The sequence below is a fragment of the Perognathus longimembris genome, chromosome 3 (genome assembly GCF_023159225.1).
Source record: "Perognathus longimembris pacificus isolate PPM17 chromosome 3, ASM2315922v1, whole genome shotgun sequence".
Classification (NCBI taxonomy): Eukaryota; Metazoa; Chordata; class Mammalia; order Rodentia; family Heteromyidae; genus Perognathus; species Perognathus longimembris.
This window is the reverse complement of record NC_063163.1, coordinates 46,060,487-46,073,392: the sequence shown is the minus strand read 5'-3', so window position 1 is coordinate 46,073,392 and position 12,906 is coordinate 46,060,487. Positions and strand designations below refer to the sequence as shown.

At 37.3% G+C, this 12,906-nt stretch overlaps 1 protein-coding gene across 1 annotated transcript in view; it reads right to left on the bottom strand.

Moving 5' to 3' along the window:
• Wdfy2 (WD repeat and FYVE domain containing 2) overlaps positions 1-12,906 on the bottom strand; it is a 159,424-nt gene that overhangs the window by 57,342 nt on the left and 89,176 nt on the right. Inside the window, exon 3 of the mRNA XM_048341437.1 lies at positions 10,833-10,906. Coding sequence (XP_048197394.1) covers positions 10,833-10,906 — 74 coding nt within the window. The remainder of the gene's footprint in view (positions 1-10,832; positions 10,907-12,906) is intronic.

The following is a 12,906-nucleotide window of genomic DNA, read 5'->3' as shown; positions in this document are numbered from 1 at the left end:
TTTCTAACCACGTTCTCCCTTCAAAAATATTTAACTATCTTTCTGGAGTAAGTCCACAATTTTTTAGTTCTGAATACCCATGTTTTCTCTTTATAAATAGATGCTAGCCCCAAAAGATAAACATTTAAGTAAATAGACTCAAGATTTTTGTGTGTATGTTTGTCTATTTGTGATTATTCTTAGGAAAGTATGGCGTTTGACATGTAAAATACCATTGTGAAGCCTCTTTTAATAATTAATATGCACTTTAACAAAAATAAATATTAGGAAGGTTAAACATGTTTGAAGCATAAGTACTAGTAGGAGAGGGGAAGGTGAACAGAGAGAGTAAAGGAGGTTGAATATAGGCAAGATACCTATGTGTAAGTATGCAAATAAAACAATGAAGCTTTTTACATGTGAAAATACAAAGAAAAATGGACAGAAAGTGATAGAGGGGGTGAGTCTGATCATTGTATGTATAGATACATATGTCAAGATAAAACCCCCTTGGACAACTAATTGATGCTACTGAAAAATTCTCAGGCTAAAAGAGGTAAAGAAAACAAGGAAATACCACTAAATTCCTCTTACCTATTTATCAGACATTTTAAAGACTACATATGTATGTCATCTTATTTCATGCACAATCATGAAAATGAAATATACTTGTAAACTAGCAATTATCAGTTTGAACTAAGTACTGTAAGAAGCCATTTAACCCTGGCCTGAAATATGACAAGCTTTTCACTTGGGCCTTTAGGTGAATTCCTAAAGGCAAGAAAAGAGTTCCAGGGAGGTATAGGAGTGGAAGGCCAGCCATGAGGGCTTCTATCTGTTTGGGGATTCTATATTCACAGGCATGGATGTGTAAAACAAACAATACATTTGAAATCTGACATGATAGTTCTGAGAAATGAGGCTGAAGACATGGGACACATTTCCAAAGTTTATCTTTCCAGTACTTTTCAAGAGTCTCTATACCTTGAGGAGTAGCATAATTACGTGACTATTTTGTTTATCTGATGGCAAAGAAGCTGGAGAAAACTAGAGAACACAGAGAGCAGGACCAGTCTAGGGCTTACTTCAATGGTCCATGAAAAACCTTCAAAGAATACTCATTTCAAAATGACTCTTAGGCATAGACAAAGGGATACAGTCTGAAGATAGTTCAGAGTTTGAGGAAGGATGTGGATCCTACTTCTGGTTGGGGCTACTCAGTGATGCTTTTAGTAAAGGAACAGATGACAAAGAGCATATTTTAAGGAAAAAAGAATTATTTCTAATCAGAATCTACTAAATTGGAGGTATCTTGGAGACACCCAGTAGGGTTGCTAAGAAAGCAGCTGGAATGTGAGGCTCAAAAGAAAAAATGGGATGCAGTCTTGGGAACTAGAGGCTCAGGGTTGATCACCAAGAAACAGTGGGTGGCAGGATAGGCAAGAACCCTAAGGAACATGTCCTCAAGGCTCCACAAAAGAGAAAGAACTGGGACAGAAATCTAGGAGGAACTCGGAAATTTAGAAAACCATACTAAATATCCAACCACAACTCTGCTCAATCTCCCTGGAAGGCAACTTTCTGGCTTTTTTTCTCTGCTTACCCTAAAGAGAATGTTTTGATTTCTCTCCAATTCAGGAAACCAGTTGGACCTGTATAACTGCTGCCAATGGAAAAGCTGGGTGGTTCTTTGTGTCAGTAGGATTAGCAGTCATTTTGCAATTTTCTCCAATGAGCTTATGGTCTAATATTGATAGTTTTCTTTCCATATTACACAAACATATTTATGAAAATGTAAAGCATCTCTGGTACTGAGAGAACAGTCACTCCTCATCTATAATGGGGTGAAGCGGGTCAGGAGTGGGTGTGGAGACTGTACTGAAGGTCTGGTGCAGGGGAAGAAGTATATAAACAGTGAAGGGCAAACATCTTAGTAAGAAGCACTACTGTCGTTCTACCACTGTGGGTCACCATAGCTTCTGGGTTCAGCTGATCCAGGATCAGGGCAGATCTAATACCACTCCCCTCTTTGTTAATAAAACCCTGTAGCCAGCCAGGGGTGCAATGATCTTCTAGACTGCCTCAGATCACAATGCCAGGTGATGGCAACTCAGCAACCACATGGGATATGAAAGAGTGAGTGCTCCCTTTACATGTTTTGGTGCTAGTGAGTTCTGAAGCTTTACAGCATGAGAGTAAATGCCAGATAGTTCTCTAGGGGGTATGGTTCATGACTGTGTTGTCAAGGTTCTCTTGAAAGAGGAGTGCCTTAGCAGGTGATTAACATGGTAATGCCACATCAGCTCATTTAGGCTCTGAACCTTAAAATCAACATGATAGGGATATGAGAATTGGCATGTTGTGAGATTATTAACACAAAGTAAACATCTGGAAAACATTTATGTATACAATGTTCCTTAATGTATGGTGAAGAAAAACTTTTTTATTCATTTTGTTGAAAAATACTAAAGAACTATTACTGTCTCTGGACAGTAGCCTAAATAAACTGTATTCCTAAAGGAATAAAAAAAAAATACAACCCTTGGATGTCTGGGAATTTTTTTCCCTTCAATTTTCTCAGTCAGCTAGAATAAGGAAGTCACTTGTAATGAGAAATTTTCTATGCCTGTTCTAATCACCTATTCAGTAGTAATCTGTACATCTCTCCAAGGCCAATTTTCCTTAGGGTATGAAAATTAGATTGAAAACAAGTTGGGTAAGGAAGGCTTTTGCTGAAAAAAAACAGCACTGTGTTTTGCGATTCAAGAAGAAAAATAAGTAGAATCATCCTATGCTACCACTAAGATGTTTCTTCCCCTCAGAAATGCCTACTTAATTTGGAGGCTTCTACTAGATCTGGGCGCTTCCTTGATTCTGCTGACAGAAAATGCACATGACACTGACCAGTGCTAATACTTATGGAACATTTGATATATGCAAACTGTTCTTGGAACTTTCCATGTCAGATAATCCTTACACAAACCTTATATAAAGTCAGCATTATCCTCATTTTACAGATAAGGAAACAGACAGAGCAAAGTAACTGTAACAGCTTGTGGGGGAGGATTGTGATTTGACTAGTCTGATACCAGAGCCTGAGCTCCAAACCACTGTCTGTTGTTAAATCAATAGATGATATTCATTCATTTACTCACTCATTAACTCACTCTATAAATACTTAGGGAGCACTGAAAATTGATGAGCATTCTACTGGTGCCAGTGATGTTAAATGAGTCCAGCAGGCACAGTCCTTGCCTTGTGGAGCATATCCTGACTATATGCATAAACAAATCATTACACCAATAATTATAATGGCACTGTGACAACCACTACAAAAGACAAGAGCTCAGAGTGAAGAACATATATAATCTAGGAACCAGAGCTGCTGGGATATCAAGGAAGGCTTTCCCAAGGAAATGAAAATTAATATTGCTTAGCAGGAAAAGAAAATAAGAGAGCACAACTGATGAAAAGGAAGTAGCAACATTAAAGGTCCTGTGAAAAGAGGGAATGTAGCAACAGAAGGCATGGAATCTGGGCTGTGAAGCTAAAAGGATGCCAAGATAAAGGAAAGACATAGGACAGAATCTGCAGGGTCACCCAGGCCTGTGCCCTAAGAGCCAAAGATATAAACTTGTATTATTAAGATACTCTTAATTCCAATATGGAAAACAGACTGGAGAAGGCAGAGTTAATATGGGAGGGTCTTGGGGGTGGGAGGAAACTAAGGAACCCAAGGAAAAGATGATGGAGCAGAGTAATGGAGAGGAGGAAGAGAAGGAAGAAGAGGAAGGAGGGGAGTGAGGAAGAGGAGGAGGAGAGAAGGAAAAGAGATAAAAATCGATAAAGTGATGGACTAGACAGGGTCCACAGAAAAGGAGGGAAAATGACTTCAAACACCCTTGCCTTTTGCAATAGGACTGACATTGGGTCCGGTCACTGACATAGGGAGCAATAAGAAAGACCAGGTATGTGGGGTTTCTGGAGGGAAACAAGATTCCGATTTTACACTTGGCACCACTTTCAAGTTTTTTGAGACATTCAATAAGAAATACTAAGAAGGAAATTGAGGCCTGAGACTACATAGAGATGAAAATACTGAGTTGTCATATGCATAGCAAAAGAAGTTATACATGGGTTAGACTGCCTTGAGAGCCAAGAAACCAGCACCTAGGAGAAAATGAGGAGAATCATCAACAGAATCAAAGCTGGTTAAACAACTCCTGTAATGACATTAGACAGAATTAAAGGAGAAAAGTAGTAGTGTGTTATGCTACACATGTACATAAAGACTACTTCAGAAACAGTGAGTAGTATTAAATGCTCCAAGGAGGTCAAACATGAGGAGTACAGACTAAATGAAGACTATTTCCGAAAGAAACAGTCAACAGTACTAATGGCTACAAAGTAGTCACATATAATTAAGACTATAAAATGTCAATGAGACAAATCCTTCTAGGAGCCAGTTATTTGAGTAGACTGAGGGCACTGGAAGCCAGATTGCAGTGCTCCAAATAAAGTCTGAAGGAAACAAAGGTGACTTCAGAAAATACTTTTGAGAAGGCTGTGTGAGGAGACAACAAAGTTAGAATGTTAGTGCAAGGATAAAGGCCCAATGAGAATTGTGATGTTTGAGGTCTTGTGTTTTAAACAGAAGTCTGAATGGCAATGAGAAGTATCCAGAGTGAAAGAGATTATTGAGGTACAAGGTTCCTAAGAAGACAAAGGAAAGCAGCTTGGGTGGGACACATGCATTTAATGATTCCTAGCTCACTGTCTTATTTACATATTTCCTTTTCTCAGTCATGGGGCTTGAATTCAGGGCTTTTTTTTTTGTTCAAGGCCAGTGCCCTACCACTTTAAGCCACAGCTCCACTTTCAGGTTTTAGGTGGCTAATTGGAGGTAAGAGTCTCATGGACTTTCTTGCCCTGGATGACTTGGAGAAAATAAAGAATGAAGTAAAATATGGTGCCTGATACACTAAATGGTTAGTTACCATTCTTTTTTCATTGCCTGATATAACATTTGTTTGTATACCAGTAATATATACAAGAGTATAGAAATCAGAAGAATCAAAACAACAAATCCATACAGATCAATAACATGTGTTTTATACAGTAATAACCATTATAGATCAATCCTGTATCCATTCCCAAACTTCCCCTAATACACACACACACACACACAAACACACATATGCATATATACATAATTTTAAGAACTCATTCCAAAACTCTCCAAAGACTTAAATTTATTTTATGTTTTCAAGTGAGAATTTACTTTCTATTGTAAAATAAAACACATAAACTTATAGTGCAACGAATTCTTATAAATTAAACAGACTTGTAATCTTCATCCAAGATGACAAACTGGACCCTACTAGTTAGCCCCAAACCATTCTTTTTTCCTGATCTCAACTACCCTCGTGCTTCTTTCACAAGTAAACATTATCTTGACTTAATTAACATATCCTTGAGTTTACTGGCAGTTTATCACCAAAATGTGTATTCCTATGAACAATGTCTTAGAAAGACTTAAATTTATCTTGGCATGATGTCAATAAAAATTCTTGCTACCCAACAGTTCTGATGAAAAAAAAATATGATCATAAAGATGAGTATGTATACATACATCCCTATAACTACCTGACAGCTATACTTTAAAACAAGATTACAGTAGAAAATTTTCAGATTCAGTAGGGGGTTCTCCCATATTAAGGACCCAGCCCCTTACCAAATACTGATTATTCATTCTCAGTCAAGGATTGCACAATACCCCAATATCACATTGATTGATTTTTCACCAAATATATTTCTCCCTTGAAATACTGACATGCCTTTCCTCTCATCCCATAAATTTTGCCTGCAATACCTTACATTTTACCTTCCTGCCTTTAGCTAATCAAAAGTACATCTTATGTCTTAACTGTATAGAACTGTCCTTGATCATCATCTCTCTTCTTTCATCATTGCTTGACTATCATCACACATATTATTAATGCACTGCTATGCTCAATGTTGTTTACTTTGCTACTTATTTCATCCTTCATTTTTCATTGTCTTCTCAACCGTATCATCCACTTAAGAGCCATGCTATTTTGGAACTTATCATAGTTGTTTGCATACAACTGACGTTTAGGTATTTGTTGGTTGCTTAGAATAACGTGAGGCATTATCAATTGAAAACTTTACAGTCCTACTTAAGCATTAATACCAGTTAACACACCTGACTGACTTTTTTCTCGATATTAAAATGGAAAACTTTTCTGAAAACCCAACATGAATTAAAATATTAGCATAACTTTTCTTCCCCAGAAAGCAGCCCTATCTGAAAAACATTTTGAATAGTAATAGAATTTCAGTTAGATATCTCAGAACTTAAGCAAGTGCCTGTTACAACCAACTTCGTTGAATACTTGATAGTGCTAGTTCTTTAGACAATAAACATTTAACAGACTATTCATTGAGTCCACAATTTATATTTTTTAAAAAGCACATAAAAATCTGCTGGGATAAGGGATGAATAAAAAGAAGGCCAAATCTTTAACTCTCAACACTTTCGCAGCAGAGATAGATTTTGAACTATTTTACAAAATAGAGGTTAGATAAGCTATATAATACAGCTATCCAACTGAGCACTTTATATGATTTGGTGGGATGCAAAAGATATCTGCCAAAAATAAAAGAAAAAAATATAACATCAGAGCAAATCCTTGGAAGATAATTAGAACTTTATAGAACAAGATGGCAGAAGGGTATTTTTGGCTACAGGAACAGAAAGGGCAAAAAGCACAAGTATGAAAAAAAGATTCTTATCATTTTTTGCTTTTCTCAGTAGGCAATCTCACTTGCTACTTCATGTAAAAAAAAAAGTAAATGCATCCCTCCCCTACATCTCAAAATTATGTTTTTATTTAATTTTCTCTGTCTCAAAAGTGCTTCTATTCCTTCCCAGTTCAGTTCTTATCTCTTGTTCACTCTTTTGTTCTAGCATAATTTTCCCTTCCCTTGTTACCAAATTTTTAAGAAAGAATGGTCCATATTTGTTATCTCTAATTCATGTCTAATTTATTATTCAGTAACATAAGTTTGTCTTTTAGATACTCTACAATGTAGTTTTGTTCAATAAAATAATGTGAAATAAAGATTTACTTTTTTACTTCATTCATTGTTTTACAATATTTAACCATTATTTCTTTTCAAAATTTGCTGTATTCACTAGAGAGTGATTAGAAATAATAAAATATTGAGGGCTGGGGATATGGCCTAGTGTCAAGAGTGCCTGCCTCATATACATGAGGCCCTGGGTTCGATTCCCCAGCACCACATATACAGAAAATGGCCAGAAGTGGCGCTGTGGCTCAAGTGGTAGAGTGCTAGCCTTGAGCAAAAAGAAGCCAGGGATAGTGCTCAGGCCCTGAGTCCAAGCCCCAGGACTGGCCAAAAAAAAAAAAAAAAAAAAGAAATAATAAAATATTGGTATTCACAGGGAAATGGTCAGAACTTGAACAAATAATGTTGAGCGAGACAAGCCTAGAACACAGAGAACAAAGGCGCATGGTCTCCTTGATATATGACTGTTGTGGGGGATGGGGGAACAGTAGAGACCAGGTCTGCAAAATAACAAACTTTTTTTCAAATGCTATTTCCACATGTTTGGGTCAGTGGCTTTACGTTATGTATCTTAAACCAAACAACTACTAACCAAACATAAAAAGGTCTAGGATAGACCTATCAGTGGATCACAATAACTCAACAGCTATGTACACGTGATTATGTAGGATGAGGATAAGCAAAAAGAACTCCAAGAGAAAGACACAGGAGGATTCTATTGTTGTCATTACGTTTAATGTTCTAGGTGAATTTCCTTTGGCGTACCCTACTTGGTTACTGTATATGATTTTGGTACACTGGATATTGTATATATGCTTACCTGAATTAGGGAAGGGAAAGAAAAATGAGGGTGTAACAAATATGACAAGAAATGTACTCACTACCCTATTATGTAACTGTACCCCCTCTGCACATCACTTTGTCAATAAAATTTAATTTTAAAAATTTGCTGTATTCAGATATTTTTTATGTCTAGAATGTAAAGTATTAAACAGTCAGAAAAAAATAGTCAGGACTCTACTTATTTGTAGTAACAATCCTGTTATTATCATGATTAATGAGAATCTTGAGACTTAAACATGCTGTTTCTTCAATATATCTTTCCCTAACTTAGAGCTTTTATAATTCTTCAAATGAGAATAGGTAGAATATGTAATTCATCTTCCTCAGCAAGATTAAGAGGTACTTTTGAGAAAAGTATTTCATATAAGCCACAGTCCTCAATCTTTTTCAGAAGATAAAAGTAAGGTACAGTCAGCATCTCAAAACTATACAAACATAATGAAAAAAGTGACAGAGTGCCTGTTCCTGATGGATGCTCTAATTCCTGGTAGTTTTCATTTCAAAGGAAAAAGGGTTAAGGTTCTTCTGTACAATAAATAGGCTAGAATTCTCTGTAACTTGCTTTGCTTACCTTTCTTGCCTTTAAGGAAAAATTGATCAGTACCCATTATCCATCCATATTGATTTCAAAAGTGCAAAAAACCCACCAGAAGTAAATACATGTAAGTCTTCCCAGGGACAGTGAATATTATGTGCATGAGTCTATAAACTGCTGGGCAATATGCAGATCTCAGCTCATCTTTTTTGATTTCCTTTGTAATGAAAATTTCAGTTCACTGAACAATCCAATTACCTCCTTTTATCTTTTAAAACTAAATTTATTCTATACACATATACTGTCATACACAGACACACACATTCCCTTTTTAAAATGGCTCTCTTTAAAGTAGACAAAAATCGTATCGTAAATTTGTCCTTTTAAGAATGAATTTACAGATCTACTAAATGCATTAGGTATAACAGAAACATCATGAATATTTGTCAATAACAATATTGTTATTATCTCCACTAAAAATTAAACAAACATTTTAAAGAAAAAAATCAAAAAATGTCAGGCCCACTTCCAATACTTGGAAGGAAGGTCCACATTCTATTGGCCTGCATATTTAAAAATTATAAGTCAAGTTAGACTATTAAACAAAATATAGCTTTTGAATCTAATATTAACCAATATACCTTTAGCTACTTGGAACTATAGGTTCTTGGATTCTATGAAATTCTCATCATAGGGTAAAAACATAGAGACGAGCCCAATCCCATCTCTTCCTGTTCTCCAATCTACTGAGGGACCCTGAATACCTGTGTGGACATCCTATTCACCTCAAGCTCCCACCCTTTTAGCACCTCTGAGGTCTAAAAGAACATTCACTAGTTTTTTGTTTTTTGGGTTTTTTTTGGCCAGTCCTGGGGCTTGGACTCAGGGCCTGAGCACTGTCCCTGGCTTCTTTTTGCTCAAGGCTAGCACTCTGCCACTTGAGCCACAGCGCCACTTCTGGCCATTTTCTGTATATGTGGTGCTGGGGAATTGAACCCAGGGCCTCATGTATATGAGGCAAGCACTCTTGCCACTAGGCCATATCCCCAGCCCCAACTAGTTTTATTCTCTTAAGAAACAGACTCAGGAGAAGGACTGGGAAGGATCTGAAAGGATGCTCTTTTCTGGAGGAGGAAATTCCCATAGTCTCACTACCCCCATAGAATGGAGTTGGGGACTGAGTCTCCTTGCACCCTGAGATCCCCCATTGTCATCCTGTGAGAAAGTGTGGACAAAGTAAGACTTTCTTCATTTTCTTTTAAATTCTTTGTTCATTTGTTTAGTTTTGAGAAGAGTCTCACTATGTTGTCCAGGCTGGCCTTGAACTTAGGATCCTCCAGGTTCAGCCTCCCCAAAAATTGAGATTACAGATACAGCATACTGCCCATCTTTTCAGAAGAGGGCCTTTTAATTCACAAGCCACAAAATCAGAGCTTCTCCTGCCCAAGATTAAATGCAACACTGGATAACTGACCAGATCAGACTTGTTACTAGTTAACATACTTTAGTTAAAATTCAGTATGATTAAGAATTTCAAAATCTAGGCACTTCAGCTCTTCAATATCTATCATCAAAGGGTCTATTATTTATCTACCTTTACCCTGCAGACAAAAATCTAGATTCTGTGTTTTCTTTATAACTTCAGACAAAGTTAAAGAATTCCATTCTCATGCTAAGGAAACTGAAAAGACAACAAGAAGCAGAAAGAGAACAGAGTATAAAAGACAAGACCAGGGCTGGGGATATAGCCTAGTGGCAAGAGTGCCTGCCTCGGATACACGAGGCCCTAGGTTCGATTCCCCAGCACCACATATACAGAAAACGGCCAGAAGCGGCGCTGTGGCTCAAGTGGCAGAGTGCTAGCCTTGAGCGGGAAGAAGCCAGGGACAGTGCTCAAGCCCTGAGTCCAAGGCCCAGGACTGGCCAAAAAAAAAAAAAAAAAGACAAGACCAGACATGCAGATGGAAGAGAAACATTTCCCCTGTGTTTTGTCATTCTGCAGAGAAGCTTACAAAGTGACTAATCATCTGATCCAAGTTCAGTACCACAGAGCAGCAAGTTCAAGATCATAGTTCTCATTCATTAGTGCAGATTCATGGAGTCTCAGAATTTACTTCCTTATACCCCTAGCCTAGCGCCCATGTCTTAGTGAAAGGTCTTACTGAGCCATGTTAGCATGTAAGTAGGCTGATGACAGCTTTCCCTACACAGAATCTCTTCCCTGCTGCACTGAAACTTCTACGTAGCAAGAAAATGATTCTGTTCATTTGAAAAACTAAAAAATAAATCTCATCACAATGCATATACATACTCCACAGGAAGGGAAGTATTTCAACTAGAAATCTTATTTACATGTACTTACTGAGATTGTACCATTGTCTAGACCTATGGACAGTCTTCTTGTTTCCGGATTAAAAGACATGCATGAACATGGAGCTGAAAGAAATGAACATGTTGATGAAATTAACAAAACGATGACTTTCATTGATTTAGGAGTGCCTAACTAGCTAAAAGTGGGTGGACGTATTTCCCCACTATTTCCTCAAATAGTTCATTTAACTCCCACTCACTGAAAAATAAAAGCAGCAATTTTACAATCAACCCCTAGTTTTTAAAGTTATCCCCTTTTAATGAATGTAACAAATAAAAACATTCTCAAATGGAACAACTATGGTATGTGGCATGACTTATACTGTCAATACAGAGTCTAAATTTGCTTGACTAGATTCACAATACTTTGTGCTATGTAAGCTGTCCATGACCACTCTACTTCAGTAAAATTAACCCATATTTTCTGAACTAGGCAGCCAAAAGAAAGATCTTATCTGCACCCACCCTGCCTGGCTCCACAGGCACATACACACAAACTAGTGTAGAAACATGCATTTGATCCAGAATTGATAGGAAGCAAGCAAACTGGAGGCAGCTGGTTGAAAATGACTGAAGATGTTCCCCAAGTTAAAAGAACTGAACATAAGGACTAAATATTATAAGAAAAAGACTTGGGTAGGTCAGTACATCTAGTCCTGGACTGGGACTCTGTTTCACAAGACTATCTGCCTGTACAAATTAAGTCCTATGCTGGGAAGCCTCCTGTAATCCGCAATTACTTACTATGCAATTAGCTTCCCAGACTCCCTCACCTCCATTTAGTCTTTAAAAAATGGGGATCTTCTGAAAATTTACTCGGTGTTGAAAAAGTTGTTCTAAAGAGCCAGGATAATTTCTAAATGCCTCCCTCTACCCATAGATTACAAACTAATTCATCATCATAATTGTAATCAACATCAAATATTGTTATTCCTACTTTATGTTATTCAGATGTCTCAACCAAGGTCATGCAGGGGGGAAAAATGGAAAAGGTTCAAAGAGGTAACTGAAACATTTAGTCCCATCTTAGATTATCTTGAAATTATAAAAGAACTTCAAGTTCTACTGATAGTCCCTTCATAAACAGATCACTCAGTAACATTTTTTCATTCTCTATAAAAGGGCCTGAAGCAAACCAACACCAGAAAGATCTGCTTAACTGCATAATTTCTAATCTCAATCATAACATAGAAACAAACAAAACAGGATATCTTCTCAAAACGTACTCCAGTTAAGTTTAGCCACAAAGTAAAACAAGATTCCTAGAACACGCTGCTAAAAGAGCCACCAAATGATATCTAATGTACTACTCAAAGGATTTAGTCTGGGCCTATAAACTATTTGGTAAAATGTCTACACAAATACTGAGATGTCAACTTATATAATCTCCTATGTATGCAGAATAAAAACCTAATGACTGTGTGCTTGCTGAAAACAAAATCAATCATTAACACAATTCTGTAAAACATTTACTATAAAAATATGCATGGAAAACTTATGAACAATTATATTCATGTGAAAGGATTACTTCTTTTTTTTTTTTTTTTTTTGCCAGTCCTGGGGCTTGGATTCAGGGCCTGAGCACTGTCCCTGGCGTCTTTTTGCTCAATGCTAGCACTCTGCCTCATGAGCCACAGCGTCACTTCCAGCCTTTTCTGTTTATGTGGTGCTCTGGAATCGAACCCAGAGCTTCATGCATGCAAGGCAAGCACTCTACCGCTAAGCCACATTCCCAGCCCAAGGATTACTTCTTTACTGGTCTTTCATCTTATTTTATTGTTTTTGTTAAAACTGATTTTAAGGGCTGGGGATATGGCCTAGTGGCAAGAGTGCCTGCCTCATATACATGAGGCCCTAGGTTCGATTCCCCAGCACCACATATACAGAAAATGGCCAGAAGTGGCGCTGTGGCTCAAGTGGCAGAGTGCTAGCCTTGAGCAAAAAGAAGCCAGGGACAGTGCTCAGGCCCTGAGTCCAAGCCCCAGGACTGGCAAAAAAAAAAAAAAAAAAAACTGATTTTAAATATTCATGACTTACTAAGATTTAAGTATAAGCTTTGTATGCTT